The 20,546-nt window shown below is 35.5% G+C and overlaps 2 protein-coding genes and 1 long non-coding RNA gene across 31 annotated transcripts in view; 1 reads left to right on the top strand and 2 right to left on the bottom strand.

Annotated features, from left to right (window-relative positions):
• LOC114292646 (uncharacterized) overlaps window positions 1–4,901 on the bottom strand; it is a 146,958-nt gene extending 142,057 nt beyond the window's left edge. For 25 of the 28 annotated variants that reach the window (XR_014333208.1, XR_014333209.1, XR_014333210.1 and 22 more), the window contains exon 1: window positions 4,559–4,901. Coding sequence is in view for 8 of the 28 variants with exons in the window: in XM_082874962.1 (XP_082731088.1) it covers window positions 4,559–4,641 (83 nt within the window). In the remaining 20 variants the exon portion in view is untranslated. The remainder of the gene's footprint in view (window positions 1–4,558) is intronic. The other 3 variants (XR_014333220.1, XR_014333221.1, XM_082874971.1) reach the window with 2 other exon arrangements.
• LOC145792940 (uncharacterized) lies at window positions 10–1,927 on the top strand. The gene is made up of 2 exons (XR_014333227.1): window positions 10–233; window positions 276–1,927. It is a non-coding gene; the product is annotated as an uncharacterized LOC145792940 (long non-coding RNA).
• Window positions 4,902–6,581: 1,680 nt separating the features above from the next.
• LOC114292629 (putative GPI-anchored protein At1g61900) lies at window positions 6,582–15,771 on the bottom strand. Of its 2 annotated transcripts, none has more exons than XM_028236628.2 (8): window positions 15,293–15,771; window positions 13,665–13,783; window positions 11,918–12,769; window positions 9,965–10,210; window positions 9,822–9,836; window positions 8,054–8,194; window positions 7,676–7,723; window positions 6,582–6,875 (listed from the first exon to the last, which is right to left on the bottom strand). In XM_028236628.2, exons 2-8 carry the CDS (start codon window positions 13,711–13,713, stop codon window positions 6,790–6,792), a joined length of 1,437 nt encoding a protein of 478 aa, XP_028092429.2. In that variant the 5' UTR covers window positions 13,714–13,783; window positions 15,293–15,771; the 3' UTR covers window positions 6,582–6,789. The 2 variants fall into 2 exon arrangements, with proteins under 2 accessions (XP_028092429.2, XP_028092430.2); XM_028236629.2 differs by having other exon boundaries at window positions 13,665–13,766; window positions 15,293–15,598.
• Between the last annotated feature and the right edge of the window lie 4,775 nt (window positions 15,772–20,546).

The raw sequence follows: 20,546 nt of genomic DNA, 5'->3' as shown, positions 1-20,546 counted from the left end.
TTGATAAGTGTAAGAAATAATGTATAGAGAAAGAGAGAGAATAAATTGTATGTATTATTATTGATTGATATATTGATATCTATTACAATGATTCATGATTCCTATATATAGAAGAGGGTGAGTGTGTAGTAGGTAAGGAGTAGGTGAAGTGGAGGTGGTAGTGGTGTAGTGGGTTAGGTTTAGTGGAGTAGGTGAGGTGGTAGTGGTGTAGTGGGTTAGGTTTAGTGGAGTAGGTGAGGTGGTAGTGGTGTAGTGGGTTAGGTTTAGTGGAGTAGGTTTAAGTGGGTGAAGTAGGTGGAGAGTAGGTGGATTTTAACAGCCCCCCGCAAACTCAAGGGGGATAGGAACTAACCAACTTGAGTTTGGGAGAGTAACAAAACAAGAAAATACATAAAAATAAAAGAGGATAAGAGACACTGTATGGTCGTGTCAGACCATTGGTGAAGACACTGGATGGTGGTGTCATAACGTTGTAGAGGACACTGTATGGGGGTGTCATAACCATGTAGAGGACACTGTATGGTGGTGTCATAACGGTGTAGAGGACACTGGATGGCGGTGTCAGACCGATGTAGAAGACAGTTTGTGGGGTCATGTCGGACCATTGTAGAAGACAGTTTATGGAGTCTTGCTGGACCCTTGTAGAAACTAACCGGAATCAATGTCGGGACAGTTTACAGAGTCTTGTCGGACCCATAAAGGAGCTAACCGGAATCAATGTAGGGACAGTTTACAGAGTCTTGTCGGACCCATGAAGGAGCTAACCGGAATCAATGTCGGGACAGTTTACAGAGTCTTGTCGGACCCATGAAGGAGCTAACCGAAATCAATGTCGGGACAGTTTACAGAGTCTTGTCGGACCCTTAAAAAGTCGCACCCTCAAAAGGTGTGCCCAATTTTTCAAAAAAGGCGTGCCATCAAAAGGCGTGCCCAATCCATGAAAAGACGTGCTATCAAAAGTTGCGCCCTCAAAAGGCGCGCCCACTTCATCAAAAGTCGTGCCCGACAGAAAGCGTCGAGCCATCAAAAGGTGAGCCGGAGACGCGGCGAGGCACGTGAGCGACAGAGCGGCGTGTCGGCCGCGTCGTCAGTGTCAATATAAACCAATGCGGAGGCGGAGGAAACCAAACCAGACTGAAACCTCTGAACTTGTCATTCTGAAACAATCTGTAAATACTCTGTATCCAACCCTTCTCGGAAACACTCAGCAACCCAAAAAACATGGCCTCTTCTTCCCGTTCAGCTACCCAGAACATGGCCTCATCTTCCCGTGGTCTGCTCACTCTCTTTCCCGACCTCAACGAGTCAACAGGAGAGATAACAGGTGCGGTGGCCCGTGAACCTCAACCAAACACCTCTGGTTTTGCTCCGTTGAACTTTCCGATGCGGTCGGTGGAGCAAAAAATGGCGGTGCAGTCGGATGTGGAGGCCAATCAGTATACCTTGAAGTCATGTGTGGAAACCATGACTGCGGTTACAAATTTGTCGAACCGGCTGCAGAGTAGGACAAATGAGGTGCAGCAGTTAAACGCCCAACTGGCTCTGCTCCAACGCATGTATAAGGATGCGCGAGCAGAGATAAGTGTGCTAAAGGCGGAAAACAAGGAGCTGAAGCGGAAGGCCAGTTTTATGTTCCGATTTGGAGGGCCGCCATATGCTGCAGTGGAGGAGCAGGGAGTAGTGATCATGCCCAGTGGAGTGGGAAACACGGAGGCAACACCGGCAAGGGCCGCCCAAGACGGTGGCAAGAAGAAAAGACCGGCAGAATAGGCGAGAAGAAAAATCCCACTGTTCCGATTTGTGTTGGTTGTGTTTTGTTTTGTTTTGTGTTTTTTTTTATTTTTATTTTTTTTATTTTTTATTTATTTTTTTTATGGTGTAAAATGCTGATCGGGGTTGATCCCCGGCATGAAAAAATGACAAGTTTGTACAGTGTTGTTGTTTTTTTTTTTTTTTTTTTTTTTTTTTGGAGTGTTTTGTTGAAAAAATAAAAATAAAATGAAAGAAAACAAGGGAGAAAGAAAATAGATAAAAAATATTTATAGATGGATTATATGAAAAACATCAGTGCGATTGTTTCAAAATAAAGTGGGGTATTTAAAAAAGAGGAAAAGTGACTTGGAAAAAATAAATAAAAATAAGTGATTTTTGAAATCAAATGGAGGAGAGAGAGGGACAAACCCATGTGATAAAGTGGAGAGAGAGTCGGTGAGTGGGGTGCAAAAGGTGAAGGAGAAATGATGGATTGAAAATGGTTTGGGTCAAAAGTGGACACTGTTAGTGGGGAACATGAGTGCATTGATTATTTGATATAATAATAATAATAATAATAAAAATAAAAAGTTAGAACAATTAGAGAGAATGAGTGGAGTATGGTAAGGGTTTCATCCAAAGCCAAAATTCCTGCAGCGAATCACTTCGCAAATCCTAGCATGAGCTTTTTCTCTTTCCAGGCTTATTCATGAATTTCCTGGTGATTTCAAGAGCCTCTGGTGGCATTGTGGCAGAGAACACCCCAACCTGGATTTTGGGTGGCAGCAACTGAGAACACCCCAACCTGGATTTTGGGTGGCAGCAACTGGAAAATATCATAGATCTGATTTTTAAAAACCTCGTGACAGCATTTCATCAGCTTCATCCAAGACAAACATTTTGATGTAAACAGGGCGAAGTGATTGTCTCCGCAACATGTCAAACACACGACCAGGAGTACCACCAACAACATGAACCCCACTGGAGAGAATGCGCTGATCTTCGTGCACACTAGTCCCTCCAACACAAGCATGAACCTTTACACTTTGCTGGGCAAGTTCAAGAGTGGGTGGAAGAACCAAAGCTTGGCACTCAACCAAGCTATAATCTAGCTGCTGCAGAATTCCAGAGCAGAATGTTGCAGTGTTTCCAGTTCCAGACTGTCTCGTCATATGAGGTGAAGAATTCTTCTCCATCAGCCTCACACATGACTACAGTTGCACAAATCTTTGTTGATTTTATCAGCGGAATAGGTTGAGGTCCGGCGGGCGGCTAAGGTGAGGTTGCCGCCCGCCGGGGAAGCGAAAATACTAGGTTTTAAACCAGCTCTGATACCATGTAAGAAATAATGTATAGAGAAAGAGAGAGAATAAATTGTATGTATTATTATTGATTGATATATTGATATCTATTACAATGATTCATGATTCCTATATATAGAAGAGGGTGAGTGTGTAGTAGGTAAGGAGTAGGTGAAGTGGAGGTGGTAGTGGTGTAGTGGGTTAGGTTTAGTGGAGTAGGTGAGGTGGTAGTGGTGTAGTGGGTTAGGTTTAGTGGAGTAGGTGAGGTGGTAGTGGTGTAGTGGGTTAGGTTTAGTGGAGTAGGTTTAAGTGGGTGAAGTAGGTGGAGAGTAGGTGGATTTTAACAATAAGTCTTCACTATAAGCTCAAAACCAGATTATCTTACTGAACTGTCATAAAAAATTACACATGACAAAGACGATAGAGAAATGAACTCCATAAGGAATGTTATGCATAGACACAGGATAATGCAAAATGCAAATCTCAGCCTTAAATGTAATGTAACCCATAAATTCAAAGAAATCCTGAATAATCATTCCACTTATGTCTTTGAAAGTAGATTAAATCATGGAGTAACTTAATGTTGTGTTTGAATCATGGATTTGTGGACAACAAAACAAAAGGGAAGGGAAAAGTGTAAAAAAATACAATCTAATTCTACAATTTTCCCTTCCCATTGAATATCATAAAAAGTAGAATTAAGCAAACCAATGGAAACTAGAAAGTTTACACTTACATGAGGTAAAGAAAAACATCTTTCAACAACGGCCTCTAGTAAAGACAACTTTCAAAACTCTGAATAGGACTTAACTAGTTGTCAATAAGAAAAAAGATGCAACACGGCCTATAACCAAACAATTTGGAAATTGAATCTAAAACTATTGGAATCTATCAAACAAAAACAATGTTCATAACATGATTTCAACAAAAGGTCAATGACAATGATTCAAACTTCAAAGTTTTTAAGCATTCATCTATATCCAAAGCCATATTTATTATTATGAAGACAAGGAAGAAAATATATGTTCTAACTCACCAGATAGCAACTAAAGCTATTACACCAGAAGAAGAAGAAGATGATGATGATGAGTCTGACACTGAATTAGAGAATCAAATTTATGGTCACATTGTACTCGTCTGACACAGCCAAATAAACTAAAAACACGAGAGTTCGATGGCATTTTGCAAGCCGAATGAAAGAATTTTTTGAATTCAAAGAGAAAAGGTAAAGCTAAAGAGCGTCTGCATAATGGGAACAACTGAATTGACATGGGAAAGAAGGGAGGAGGTGAAGATTACTAGTTTGGAACAAAATGAAGAAGAAATTAAAGGAGAATTTCCTGCATAATTCTATAAATTGATGGCAAGAAGCAGTTAAACTGACTAAAAAAAATATATACAAGCACAAACATATATACATACATATAGTTGGGTTTCGAGAGCATGTAATCACACAAATTGAAGAAATAAAAATTGGAGGAAAAAAAATTAAAAAAAGCACTGACCTTCTTTTGAGTTTGAGCTGCTTTTCTTGATACTTGAGTTTTGCACATAAAGATTCGATATCAGTATACAAAAACTCCTCCATCTCTGTCTTTTATCACAACTAGAGAGAGAGAGAGAGAGAGAGAGGGGATTGGTTGCGCTAGGGTTTGAGGGAACTGAAGAGAGAAAGGGGTTTGGTTGGCCTAGGGTTTAACAGTCGAGCGATGAGTTTCACAGCCTCGGCTGCCTCGATCTCTAAAGCCGAAAACCGAAGCGCGGGGTACGAAGCCAGTGCGTGGGAGTGATTTTTTGTTTTTTTTAAAACTTCGATTTGGGATTAAATGAACTTCTGTCAACATAAAATGATAATTTTATACAGTTATATCTAATTGTTATCATTTTATACAGTTATATCTAATTGTTTATGTATAATTATAATTTTTAAGAAACTTGTCAGGCAATATAATTGAACAAAATTTATAATTTTCACAAAATTAAATTTTAATATAAAAATTAAATTGACAATTTTTAATGAAATTGTATTGGTCATTAAATTTAGTGATTCAGACCCCCAGCTGGGGCACCCCCAGCGCTACATGGCGCTCTGCCAGTGGCTGAAACCAAAGAAAAAAAAAAAAAAAAAAAAACTGTTTTTTTTAACCAATTAGGAGTGACTCCCAGTACCCCACTTGGGGTCTTAAGCTTTATTCTAAATTTAAAAGACAAAAATTTCACACAATTTATACTTTATTATACACAGTAAAGTCCAACATTGTGTTTTATTACTTTTCACAATAAGACTTTACCGTGGATGAAATTTTGAAATAATTTTTTTTTAATATATGTGTGCAAATATTAGATTTAATTGTTTAAACAGTTAAGTTAAACATAACTTCCCCTTTTTTTTTCTTTTTTTTTTCTTACATATGATTGTGTTAAAAGGCATTTCGATTAAATAAACACATACCAATGATACCATTGTACCGCCACACACAACCAGCATTTCCGTCATTCAAGGGCGGCTCTTTGCTTAGACAACTGCCAAAGGCTCTTTTTTGAGAAGGTCCAATATTTTTTAGAAAATACTATATATTTCAAATTTTCTATTAAATAAATAATTAATGTCTAAAATTATAAAATTACAAAACCCATGGCACCATTTGAGAAGAGCTAAAATAGACTTTTTTTGACTATTTTAACCACAAAAGACAAAATAAGCTATTTAACCACAAAAAATAAAATATTACATCTAACCCATAATCATTACACTCTGCTCTTATAAAAAAAAAAGTCAAAAAAATCAAAAAGTCAAAAAACCCTTCCCAAACCAAACTTTTTAGTCCAAGCTAAAATAATCAAAAAAGTCAAAAAATCAACCCACTTCCCAAACCAACCCAAAGAATTTGATGTCCCTAACATTACCCATATTTTTTTATACACTCAATGATAATATATTTATACAAGTTTAATGATGCAAACACCTTCTTAATTGTTATTGAATATTAATTTTACTATCATTTTGACAATTCACTTAAGGCCCCTAAAATTTAGTCCACCTCTCTACCATCATTAACACACACAACACCACTCCCATTCGCAGCAAAACCACAGCTGTGGGTCAGGTATTCCTTTGTAACGTATAGTTTTCAAAACAATCGAAGCAAAAAGATCAATCAAACCATTGACAGATCAAGGATTACAATCTTCAAATGCCTTGACAACCCATAACCCAGGGTGTCCGTTGATTTTGATAGTCAATACAAACTCACGGCTGTGGACTGTGATGGAGGAATTATTGAAGAGGATTATTAGGTGGCTGGGGAAGCCTGGAACATTTTAGATTCCCATTCATTGAAATAGAAGGGTAGTGTGGTCTTTGAGTGTTGTCCACTAATATATTGCCACAAAAATTTAAGATTTAAATTTATGACCTGGGTTTCCTTAAAAATATGAGTTTAGTTATACTGGAGAACTTTTTTAACATGTTTTTAAAACAAATTAGAGAAAAATAATGCACCACTACCAAGTATAAGTTTCTGCAAATTTAAAAAGCTGGGGTCCGGGAACCCAAACCAGACCCCCCTAGTTAGAAACATCACGTCAATCCTCCATATCAGGTTCCAGAACTACATAACTTGAGAGCTAATAACCAAAAGGACAACAGCTATACATGAAAGTAAACTAAAAATATACAAGGAATCAGAACCACCCAAAAGTGCATTTCAAAAAGACATTCAAACTGGATTGGCCCTCAGTTAAATTTAATCAGCACAACAATGTACTGAACAAAAAAAGAAAAGATGGGTACAAGGAATTTGAATCCACCACTTTGATAGCCTGCATCATAGTAAAAGGTGAAATCATTAGCCCATTTATCTCTTCGACAACAAAAACTTCATAAATTGCAGCGATCATACACTAGGAGCATCATAGGATAAATCTACTGCACCAACAATACATTGCTCAAGAAATCTCTCATATCTGTTTTTACCAGTCATAAGAACTGTATATGACCACGTGCTAGTTGTCCAGGAAGCATGTTTGCCATAATTATAAGTACCCATCTCTAATTTCTGAACAGACTGTATAAAGCATTCCAGGGAATAGGAAATATTCCATTTCTCACATGGCATTTGAAGGTGGAAGTATATTATTTAAAATGGAATCACTACACACACGTGCACACAGAGATAAACAAATGCAGAACGTATAGATATCTTTTCTAGAGACCTACTACCGTGCAAAAGAGAATTGAAATCAAGAAACAAAGTAGCAATCCAAATTGCCATGTAAAACAACTGATTTCATTTGCATGGGGTGTTCCAAAATCATAACAGTAATTTAGCAGGCATTAAATTGCATTCCGTTGCATTCAATTTGATAGAACCTCGATTCTTTCATTTGATGCCTTTCATATTAGTATAAGCTTAATGTTCCAACTTAACTAAACAAACAACAGTATACCAAAAAGAGAGAGAGAGAGATTAATGACAGACCCCTGAAAATGAGGAATGGGTCAGGTCTTGGTTGGTTAATTCCTATACGAATCAATAACTCACATGCAACACTCCACATCATTGAATGTAAATTTAGAGGCAAAAAGAAAATGGCAATTACAGAAAGCAATGGTCACGTACCGAAACTTCCCAAAGTCTCCGATGTCGGTAGTGCAGGCAACGACATCTCTGCAAAATTAGTAGTGTACCCATAAGAACACGGATGTTAACACACCAAAAACATACCATTTAGAGATTCAAGGGTGTTTGGCATGCTATTTTATCATATTATCTTATTTGGGTCACAATCATCTGATTTGGATCACATCACATCTCTATCACATCACTTCAAATCCAACCCATATTTTACGTTTTTTCATAAAAAGTCAAAAAGTATACTTATGTAGATCATCCCAAACACCCCCTCAGTACTTTATGTTTTACTTTCTTCTATTTTTGTATCCATTAAACCTACACATGCAACAAATATACAAGTATGATTCTTCCCAAGCAGTTTACCAGCAGCACAAAGAGAGAAGGATGTAACAGACGATGACAAAGGCCATGGAGCTTGAATATCATCACTCAAGTCGCATGTGAAACTGACACCTGCTGGATTGTCAAACACCAGATCTGTAGGTAAGCTGCGAAGCAAACATCCTGCACTTAACATGAAACAAAAAAACTAAAAGTGGTTACTACAAAATTTTTAAAAAAATGTTAAAATGGATGCTAGTCTTCAAGACTCTTATGGACTCAAGATGTCCCACGTTCTAGGAACTAAGATACGGGTTGTAAACAGTGCCCTTTAAAAAGTTATATCTTTCTCACTACAACTAATGCAATAGTAGTGCACACCTTTAATGCACTCAGTAAATAAGTACCATGTCAAAACTGCAGATAAACACAAAGGATTAGTCCAGCTTCTCCATAATGGTGGGCCAGCAATTCTGATTGTCTCCAAAGAGCCAATTTCTCCCTCTCATTTTGTACTTGGTTTCATTTTTTTTCACTTATTTCGGGTTAGGATTCTTTCAACTGGTTTCAAGCAGTCTAGGGTCAAGAGTAAGGTTGGAGGCAGTGGAGATATGGGGTCAATGATAGATCTTTGGTCCAATTGATTAGAAACACAAAAAAATGTTATAAAGTGGGTGTTTGGGAAGTTGCTATTTTAGTAGACTAAAATTTTTGTATTTGGAAAGGTGATTGGATTTTTTTATAGTTGGATGTGATATTTGTGAGAAAAAAAGTGAAATGATTATGGGTTTAATATGACATTTTGTCTTATTAGCTATTTTAGTCTAGTTTGTCTTTTTGTGAATTTTAGCCTAAATTGGGCTAAAATCCCACTTCCCAAACAGCCCCAAAATATAGAAAAGGAAAATAAAATATATTTTCTTGCATGCTTTGATTAAGATAAAAAATTTGGGGAAAAAATTCATTCTATAGTTTGGATACTCTGAAAATCAAAATAAATTTTTTGTATTTTCCTAAATCAACCTTACCCATTTAAACAAAAATAACTTGCTTAACTGGTTTCAGTTTCACATCAATTTAGATCATTATAAAACATACAAACTATACTTGTTTCTAGGGAAAAAGAAGAGTTTGGAAAAATTTAATGGGCCTAGAATTGATACAATACACAGAAGTTTGAATTTTTTTCTTTTTTTCTCTGCAGAAAACAGAGAAGTTTACATACATATGTAAGTTGTTAGCCAATCTTTACTTTCTATCCCTACTCTGCTAAACAAATGAACCATTAGGAACTAGAGGCAATAGAGATGAAATCAATATAAAAACCAAATGAATTCCAACTTTATCCAACATTCAAAGTTGCCAAACTTCCTTCTACCTTCCAACCCCAGAACCTACAAGCTTTACATAACCTTTCTCTACCATGAACCTAGTTGTAGGGAGAACTAATTTAAATTTTCTAGAAATGCAGAAGCAAAAGGCCCACCAGGTCCACCACACTAAATGCTTCATTAAGCTGGAGTTTCTGTTCTAGTGTGAATAGTTGCATAGTTAACATTGTAGTTAGCAATTTTGATGAATATAAGATGTATTAGACTTTAGGTGCTAAAGTTGTACATCGACTCCCATTGAGTCCTATCAATCCATCTTGGGCCAGGACCATGGGCATAGCCTGAGATTTTCCCAACCCGCATGGAGGGGGTGCTTTCTGTGAGTCGTGGGATTAGTTAGGGTTTACTAGGATACCCAATTATAGATAAAAAATAAAATGAAAAGGAAAATAAAGCAGCAGCAAAAAGTAATAGCAAACCTTCTTGTCCATATGCTGTTCCAGTGCCATACGAAAAATATCCAGAAAACAAAAACAAAAAAACAAGACTCCATGTCAGATAAAACAAATGAATAAGCAATACTACAAAATTAAAAGATGAAAACAACAACAGGAAAAATCACCTTGGAGACTAAAATCCTTCAAACTAACATCACAAAGCTCATAAACATTTGTCATGACCCCACCCTTTCGGAGCATGGACCCAAACACCGTTGCACACATTATGGCCTGTCTATTCGTAATTAACATTTGTCTTTGTATCCCCGCAATGTAAGTATTTAAGGAGCTACAACATGAAGAACTTGGAGAAGCTACATTACGGCATGATTTAATTACTTCCAATGGTTGCTTAAAATCCAAAGGACAAACTGCAGAACCAAAACATCAGCACTTATACAACATTTCCATTCAAAACCATCACAAAAAGAAAACCAGAAAGTATATATGAGTAACAATGTAACATATGCATCTCAATAAGTACATCTTCAAGATACATAATTCACTATGGTGGGGCCAGATTTCCTATCCAATCCATTAATTAGCAGATAGAAAGCAGAAACTGGGTTAATCCATATTCTGAAATACTACGCGAATGCTTTGACTCATATGCTCACTTGGTGAGGGAAATAAGTAAATAAACAGCATAGAGAATGAGATAAATCTGACGATTGGTTGTTGAAGATTGCATCTCATCTCTAGGGGGTTTTAACCCTTACTAAAGATTAGCATCTCATCTCTAAGGGGTTAATTCCAGTGTTATTAAAGGCGATAGGCGCACCAAGGCACCAAGGTCTCCTGAAGCCTAGGCTCAAGGTGCCAAGTGAGGCGCAGGCTTCACAGAAGTGAGGCTCACTTTGTACGGAAAAAAAATATATAATTTAATATAAGTAAATAATTTAGAGTTCAACATAAACAAAATGAAATGTTAAACATTTAGGCCTTGTTTGGTTTGTGTTTCTCAAAAAATTTTGAGAAAAATTCTCTACAAATAAGTTTTCAAAAGTAATCAAACCAAACAAATTTTTCCAAAACTTGTTTGGTTTACAAGTTTTCCAAACAAATCTCTCTCTCATACACATCAAATCAATCACTTTTTCCAAAACTCTCTCTCAAAATAATTTTTCAAAACATCTTTTGAAAAAAAACCAAACCAAATAAATTTTCGTACTTTTTATCTCAAAACATGTTTCTCAAATACAAACCAAACAAGCCCTTAGTGTTTTTTGGAGATTAGGAATTAGGACTAATTTTTCTTCTATCATTAATTTGGGGTTGAATGCTCAATGTATTGGCATTTGTAATAAGAGTAGAAATCTTCTATAGCTACACCATATTAAATCAATAGTCAAATTTCAAATAAAACCAATTAAAGCAACAATAAAAAAAATTTAAAAAAAAGCCCTCAAGAAGCAAGCCTTGGGCCAGTCAGGTAATATAAAAGTCGCCTGGCCTGGAACACTATAAAGCACAAGCCTTGGGCATGGACAGGACTTGGGCCTAGGCGCGCCTTATCAAAGTCGCCTAGCCTGGAACATTATAAGGTGCAAACCTTGGGCCTGGATGGGACTTGGGCCTAGGCACACCTTTAATAACACTGGGTAATTCTCAAAGTTCACTCTCTCTGTGGCTCAAAATATCGCCATCACAAAGCTCTCCGGAACCCTAGCCCTTATCAGCCCCTTCTCTCTCAAAATTGAAACGTGTATGTGAAACAATTTTTTTTTTTTTTTTTTTTTTTTTTTTTTTTGGGGGGGGGGGGGGGGTGTATCTCCCTTATCCCCCAAAAATCCCCTTCTCACCAACTTCACTCCCTCACCTTGAAACTCTCTTCCTCCTTATCCCCCAATTAAAGGGTGAACCTAGCTTTAGAGATAACTTCCCACCCAACAATTTCCCCGTTTCCTGGGATGCAAATTCACTCTCTACTTCTATGCCCTCTCATCTCCACCTCACAATACTCTGCAGCTTGGTCACTTCCCTAGTTCATGCAAACACAAGGATACAAATTTCAAACTATAAATGATCTGGATATTCATAAAAGTCAAGTCATGTATATGAATATCAAAACCCCATACCTTTGTTGACTTTGCAGGAAGATAATATTCGAAATGCAGTATTGGCAGCATCTAGAGGAAGTTTTCTAGAAAGCCACGAATACACCACCCCTTTACAATCACTAACAGCATCTATACGATTAGGCCCTCCAACTATATTTTCATCACTTATCAGTGATTGTCCTGCCGAAATCTTAAGTGCAGCCTCCATAATTGCAGGCTGACAAATTGGTCTACAGCACTCTTTAAGAGGATCAACACTGCTGCAAGCCTCCAGTAATTTGCTGGCATTAACCGTCTTCTCAAAAGTTGTTACATCCTTCACAGGACAAGATCCACCAGTAAGATTTGATGATTTTACAGAGCAAATGGTAGGTATCGAACTGTTTGCCCTTCTGCTCTCTAGTATACTAATGATATCTGAAAAACAATAATTAGCAGTCACATTTTGTAAAACCAATTTATCAGAACTGGTGCTATAGTATCCCTGGAATATATGGAGTAAACTACTGAGCTGAGGGCAACATATAACATTTCCTATGAAAGCCGCCAGAGGTTGAGAACAATCAGATGCTGTTTTGTCCATGATATCCGAAAGAGCAGAGAAATTTATGGGACATTTTCCTGTCAAGACTGGATCATATGTGGGTGGGAACGCAGGGTACATAGGTGGCAAAGATTCACCAGGAAAAGGATAATGTGGAATAACAGCAGGTGATATTTCTATCGGTTCAAAGAGTCCACTTTTAGGTGGGATGGCTAACTCAGATGTAGAAGAAATGTGATTCACTGTAGGCTTTATTTCCAGTGCCATTATATCTGGAAAACTGGATAACCAGATGGCGAATAATATGAACCTATGGCAAAGGGAACCTGCAATCAGACACAAACCAGCCTTTAGCATCTGTATGTAATTCAATATAAGAAAACAAAATATGCGCAGGGGCAATTGTAATTGGCTCTCTCACTTCTTAACAATCTTGGATAAGTCATGTAGCTAACCAACAAGATCGACTATGGTGATAATTTGGGGAGATTTTGATCAACCCAAGTGAGGCAATCTATTTTGGACATTAAGGACAAGTGGGTACATTTGGAGAAATGTTATTGACCCACACGCCACGTCACGACGTGGCATGTGATGCTACATCACTAGGAGATGTCGATGTAGAAATGACGTTGTCATCCACATAGGAGAAGTGAATGTCAATACCCACACCCTCAAGGCAACATAGTCCAGTCTTGCAATTAGATTACATCCATGAGTACAGGGATTAGGGAGCTAAGCAAAAGTTACAAGAATATCAATGTCAAAAACTTAATAGATATGCAAGAGTAAGATTTAAGCTATGGGGAAGTCAAATATTACAACAAAGAACTCCTAGCAACAAAGTACAGATTAAGATGAGCCAAGCAAAAGCTTAGTGCCTCTAAAGGCATGCACACTCCATAAAATGAACATGTGCCTCGATAATTTGAGTACAAAATTTGACAATTTAACAACATACTCCTAAGAAAGGGGTGAAGAATTACAAGAACTAGTTTAAAGTTCACTTAATTTTCTTGATCAGAATAGCAATGCTTTGATGAACTTAAACCACAGGTAGAATCATACAATATGCAACTTTACAAAAGAAAAGATGAGGAAAACCCTCGCTAAAAGATAATATTTAGTGATTCCAACCAAATGATTTTGCTTGTTAAGTTGTTATACGTCCAGACAAATGGAAGGATCCCAATGACGAGTTCAAGCATTTTAAGAACTTACCATCAAGATGAATAGAAGCCTTTACACAACCCATAGCTCCACTCAACATGGAGATTCATGAAAGCAACCTCTACATTAGAGGATAAACCCAAAAAGAGCTCACTGCAACAAAACAACACCTGTCACAACTTCCAACATTAGATCTAAACTCAAAAAATTAAATGAAAAAACATCATAGGAAAAGCAACAAATAAAACAAAGGAGACTACTAACTCCTGAAGACAAATGAGTATAGCATGCTTCAGTCTGTTTAGAGCCAGAGCATCATAGTCCAGATAGATAACAAAAAATATCAAGACGGTATTCCTCTTACAAGGTATCATACTAGAAATAAGCTTTATTAATAGTTTTAACATATGTTTTTAGTCATGACAAGGGAACGTCCAAATGTGAGCATAAACCTTCTTACTATTCATTAACTGGACTACTCAAACAAGTAAAACCCACAAGAATGTAAGTCTACGGTGGAACATGATCTAGCACTCATCTTACACTTGCATCTTTCCATTGACATTGGGGCCGCACTTTGTTGCATAACTAACTGACTTGCAAATTCAAAAGTTAATACATATGCTGTGTGTGTGACAATCTACCAGTGTTTAAAGATTTTAAAAAAAAATAATTTTCACTTGTATCAATGTCTTTTTCCAATTTCTGACTTCCATATTTAGCTTACTCACAAACCAAGCCTAAAATGATTTTCACTTGGATCAACGTCTTTTTCCAATTTCCAACAGAAAAAACTACGATTTAGAGCAATTTGAAACCACTATTTTCCCTTTCACTACCATGCTCAATCACAGGAATGCATGCAGAGTTGCATACTTTTGCCAAAGTTCATCAGTAAAAACCACATACAAACATGAAAAGTAAAGATCTTGCAGCCAAGTATAACCCTAGCAGGAGAGAAAGAGAGGCTGAAACTGAAAACTACCATAAAACCAAAAAAAAAAACAAGAAAGTAAAAAGGAATATTAACCCAAAATAACGAAGATAAAGCAAACAACAACAACAGATGAATATGTGCCTTTAAAGTTCATCAGTAAAAATCACATACAAACATGAAAAGTAAAGATCATGCAGCCAAGTATAACCCTAGCAGGAGAGAAAGAAAAGCTGAAACTGAAAACTACCATAAAACCCCCAAAAAAAGTACAAGAATATTAACCCAAAAATACAAAGATAAAGCGTAACGACAACAATAGATGAATATGTGCCTCTAAAGTTCATCAATAAAAATCACATACAAAAATGAAAAGTAAAGATCTTGCAGCCAAATAGAGCCCTACAGTAGAGAGATCCTGAAACTGAAAACCACCATAAAACCCAAAAAAGACTAAAAGAAACATGAACCCAAAAATATAAAGATAAACAAAACAACAATAGATCAATATGTGCCTCTACATACATATACATACACATTACACACACCCACTATATCATCCAAAAATGTCTCCAAATCCATGAAAACCCAAGAAGACAACCCATATAAATTGGGTTCAGCTGAGTAACCTAAAAAGCAATACCTGTGCCAATTTTTGATTCATACAAGTGCTTGTGTGGTTCTCATCACAACATTTCTTGGGTTCAGCTGAGTAACTACATACATGAGAAAGAGAGAGAGGTACCTGGAGTTGGGAAGAGCTGATTGGTCAAGTTTGATTCGGAGAGATTCGAAGCAACTTTTGATGGCAAAAACGCCTAGTTGGGAACAACCTTTTGGAAGGTGATTTGTCATCTATCAATTACTAGGGTTTGAAATCAGAAACCCCAGGATCATATTTGGGTCTGAATCGATTCAGAGACTTAAAGCTATACAGTGTGTATGCATGTATATGTAGAGAGAGAGAGAGTATCTCTCTTTCTTGTGTGACCGTACCTGAGTGTGAAATGATAGGTGCATTGGGGGTGGTGTGTTGTTTCTGTACACCTGTGTTTCCCGGGTTTCTGTTTTGGTGGGTCCACCACACCACCTGATTTTGCCGCGTCATCGGAGAGGTCCACCTAATTGATCCGCATCGCTTTTTCTTGGATCGTAATAATAAGCGGAAATTCGGACGAGCGTACCTTTACGCTGTGTTTTGGGGGCATTGTTTAATCAGCAATAATATATTTTCTAATTTTAGAATTGACAGGAAATAAAAAATCAAAATTAAAATATTAAGACATCTCCACTCTTATTAAAACTCATTTATTAGAAGTCTCAATTATTTTTGTTGTTTAATTTTGAGAGAAATGTAAAACTATTTTTAAATATGAAAATAATGATTCAAAAGTATTTTAAGCAAGGGTAAATTATATTTTTTTAGAGATAATTATTAAAAAGTTCAAGCTAACGAGAGTATAAGATATTAAATTTAATAAATATTTTTTATTGGTGAAAGGTTCATCATTTGTGAAATAGTTTAGTGAAAAATCTTTTTATTAGTTTTGAAAGATATTTTGTTTTTAATTTTACTCTTTAATTTATCTATTTTCTTTTTTTTATCTGTTGACTTTCGTTGACTATATTTTCCAAAAATTTCCCTATCTATTCAAAAAAATTCATATTTGTTCAAAAATTTTCCCTTTATTTGTTCAAATATCTATCCAAATTTTATTATCTATTCAATTTTTTATCTATTTAAATTTTAAACATATTTATTAGTTGTTCAAATCTTTATTCTCTTTCTATCTCTCTTGTCATTTTTTTTATCTATTTATTTGTCTTTCTCTATCTGTTAAAATTTTAATTTGTTTTATTATCTGTTGAAATATTCTGTGTCATTTTTTTTATCTGTTGCATTCATTATTTTTTTTATCTGTTACAATCATCATCATCATCAACAACAACAAGAAGTACAAATAGATAATCAAAAGCTGAATAAAAAAAAATCTAAAATTCCCACGATTTGTTAAAAATCCAACAGATTTGTGTTGGATTTGTGTTCAAATCCAACAGAATTCTTACTAGCTATCTTTTAAAATCCCACAAATCTGTTTTGGATCTACTACCATTCCTTTTTCCAATTTCTTTATTCAATCTCACTCTAACCCTAAATAGCTAAATCAACACCACAAAGAGAGAGAGAACCTAGAAAAACACCACATTTTTCATTTTTTAGACTCCCATTTTTCATATCTATAGCGGTTCTAATTTTCTTAAGGCATTACTTATTATTATTATTATTATATTTTATTTTTTGCTTTATTAATTGTGTAGATATATGAGAATTTAATATGTTATTTAATTAATTTAATGTGATAATTAATTATATATAAGTAATTTGAATATTTATATATAAAAAAACGTTTTATATATTGATAAAATATATATTATATTTATTTATGTTATATTTATATTGTATTTGTATTATATAATATAATAACTATTAAGTTATATAATAAGTGATTAGGTTATAATCCAAAGAAAAAGAAAAAAAAAGGGCCTTGAGAAAAGAGAGAGTAAGCAACCGAGAGAAAGAGAAGCATCCAAGAGAGAGAGAGAGAGAGGGAGATCAATCAAAAAGAAAGAGTAGAGCAGCCACGTGAGAAAGAGGAGAGTTTGAAAGAAAAGAGGGCCCTGTGTGTGATAAAACAGAGAGACGACAGAAGAATAAAAAAAAAAAATTAGGATTTTATTTTAGTAATTTCATTATAGTTTTTCAAATATTTCTTTGTTCTTTAAAAAAAATAAGAAATAATTGTGAGTATAAAATTTATTTTCCTTGATTTATGTTTAATTCGTTATTTTTATTTATTTGATATTGGTTGAATTTTGTATTTGTATATAGATGATAGATTAATTTTAATTATTTTGATTAGTTGTGTATGTCAGGTTTAGGGTTTTTATATGTATTCATTTTATGGTTATAATCACAGTCATGGATATATGAAATTAAATAAATTAGGAATCCATAGATAAATTTCTTACACTCCACCATGACTCCATGGATTGTTGTTTTATTTGAGTATTGGTGATAAAGAGTGTATAAAAAAAATGAGAATTATGAGTTTTATTTGAATGCCTTAGGTTTGGCATTGTTATATGTTTGTTCTTATGAGTGAGATGTTTTGTATATGTATATTGTTGCCTCGTTCTTAAAAGTAGACGAGTGCTTTGATATACGTGCATACGTATATGTTAACCATCCGGGGAGTGTGGGTTAAACTCGGGACGATATCCCCGTGCAAGTTTGGCTTCGGAGCAGTGTTAGGTCTACGGGAGGCACATGGGATATATATGTAGGCCGGAAGTGAAGGGCCAAAGTGGTGGAGTTAAGGTACAAAGAATTAAATATGAACTTATATGTATAGTTTGAATTGTATTGACTTGTACATCTTGAAAAATAGTAAGTGACCTCGATAAATTATGAAATTTGAGCAGAGGCATGTATACGTGATTCTAGACAATTTTTGTGTATTAACTTTTTATTAAAAAGATCTTTTAAAACTTGTAATTGGATGATCTTCGTTGCAATAGTTTTTATTCATTTTAGCAAGGTAAACTTTAGATGCTTTTTTAACCCACAAAACGAGCTCATTTTTCTTGGTTTCGTGTAAGCTAAAGTAAAAAATTATTTTACACACTTTTTGTGTTTTGAACTTTTCCGAAAAAAATCATCTTAGGATAGTTTTTGTTCGTTTTCAGCTTCAATTTTTTTTTCCCGGTCAAATTCCGGCTAGGTTCTTCTATCAAGTTTTTCTCTCAACCTGTTCGGTTTCTACTAAATTCATTCACCTTGACTTTCAAGAAATTTGATTCTGTACAACTTTTGTTCTTTAAGTTTTGGTCAATTCGAATTATTTAAGCATGAAACGGTGCATTTTTTTATATTTCTTCAGCAAGTTACTTATGATTAAATTATATATATTTTTTTTTTCAGAATAGTGGGTCTTACTAACTTTTTATGCAGGGCTGACCCACCATATTTTTATTTTTATTTTGTTTATTTTATACTCAATTTATATTTAGTTGTGTACGGGCAAGAAACTAAATACCACCGTATCTCAGAAAACTATCCATTCGTCTTGGTGCGGGTGAAACTACTTGTCTTGTCCCGTAACAAGAATTAAATGTATTTTTGTTTATGTCTGGTGGACACGTGGGTGTCAAATATTTGTACTCATACCAGTATACTTATATACTGACCTATTTTGTCTCTTGGCATCTCTGGTGCGTTCTGTTTGAGCACAACCGAGCTTCCTTTACAGGATTAGTTGGGACTACGGTAGTGAAAAGAAATAACTATAGTTGTTAGACATGTCGTTTGGACTTCTTTTGTTTTCTTGAGCTTAAAGTTGATATTAGTTTATGTATTTATTATTTTTTTTATGACCTTAGTATTTTGATAATTTGGCATGGTTTGTAACTTTACATTATTTAAGTTATTTTGACTATTTATTGTTACTTTAATGTTTGAGGTATTGGTTAGCTATGAAATTATAGAGGATAGTTTGGTTGGCATTTTATTAGTTTTTTTTTTAATTCCTTGTAATCTTTTGAGAATAGAAATTTACTTAAACCCTTTGAAGACGTGAACGTTCAGATTTTGTTTCACCCCTAGGAATTGGATAATGGAATATTGATTGGGGTTTAGTCCTAATTTAAGATTTAATTGTCTAAATTTTGGGGCGTAACAATTTGGTATCAGAGCTCTAAATTACCCTAGACTTGTGAGAGTTTAGGTGATCCTCAGATTGTAGAAACATAGGTTAGCTAGTTTAGTTTGGTGGTTAAGTTTATTCTAAGTGTTTATGAACGAATTCTTTTTGTGTGTTTAACTTGAAGGTGATGGCTGGAAGGCACCTTAAATCTTTTTTAAGAACCCATTAGAGTACTTTTTGATACTGGCGCCTCTCGTTCTTTCATATCTAGACAGTTTATAGAAAGAAAAAATCTTGTAACTACCTCCTTATCTAGACCTATTCGTGTTAAGACCCTTTTGGGAGAGGCAGTTACTCTTTATAAGATGTGTAAAGATTTTGAGATTGACTTTGCGGGTAGAGTCTTGTATGCGGACCTAATCGTGTTAGGGTTTGAGGGGTTTGTAATTATTTTGGGTATGGATTGGTTGCGAAAACGCTTTGTGACTCTAGATTGTGCTAGGAGGACTGTAAATATAGATATTTCCGATATACCACGGCTTAGCCACACTTCTAGCGATGGAGAATAGTTGGTAATGACAAGTTTTCTGTGCTCGGTAGGAATCCCTAAGCATGATATTAGTGAGGTAGATGTGGTACGTGAGTTTGAGGATGTATTTCAGGAGATACCTGGACCTCCACCTCGACGGGTAGTTGAATTTCGCATTGACTTAATGTCAGGAACTACACCAATTTCTAAGGCGGTATACAGAATGGCACCTAAAGAGCTTGTGGAGATGAAGAAACAGCTGGAAGAGATGCTTCAGAAAGGGTTCATACGTTCAAGTAACTCTTTGTGGGGAGCACCCGCGATCTTTGTCTCTAAGAAAGATAGCACTCTCCGTATGTGCATAGATTACAAAAAGCTAAATAAGGTGACTATCAAGAACAAGTATCCGCTACCTAAAATTGATGACTTGTTTGATCAGTTGAAGGGGGCAGCCGTGTTCTCTCAGTTTGATCTCAGAATAGGTTACCATTAGATAGGTGTGTCAGAGGAAAGTATATCGCTTACTGCTTTTCGGACTCAGTATGGGTTGTACGAATTTCCTATAATGCCTTTTGGTTTGACCAATGCTCCTGTCTATTTCATAGACTTGATGAATAGTATTTTTCAACCGTATCTAGATAAGTTTGTGATTATCTTCATAGATCATATCCTAGTATATTCTAAGAATGAGGAAGAACACATAGAACACTTGAAAGTTGTGTCACAAACTTTGAGGAAGCAGCAGTTATACGCTAAGTTCAGTAAGT

Source organism: Camellia sinensis, chromosome 6 (assembly GCF_055761805.1).
Source record: "Camellia sinensis isolate YWXY chromosome 6, ASM5576180v1, whole genome shotgun sequence".
NCBI lineage: Eukaryota > Viridiplantae > Streptophyta > Magnoliopsida > Ericales > Theaceae > Camellia > Camellia sinensis.
Note: the sequence above shows the minus strand (reverse complement) of the source record. Positions and strands in the feature narration are given on the sequence as shown.

Excerpts from the sequence above, each read along its gene's own strand:
- LOC114292629 (XM_028236628.2), bottom strand. The coding sequence starts at position 13,713 with ATGTTGAGTGGAGCTATGGGTTGTGTAAAGGCTTCTATTCATCTTGAT. Across the intron at positions 12,770-13,664 it reads GGCTTCTATTCATCTTGATG|GTTCCCTTTGCCATAGGTTC; the intron begins GTAAGTTCTTAA and ends GTCTGATTGCAG. Across the intron at positions 7,724-8,053 it reads CTTCTCTCTTTGTGCTGCTG|AGATGTCGTTGCCTGCACTA; the intron begins GTAAACTGCTTG and ends CTAATTTTGCAG.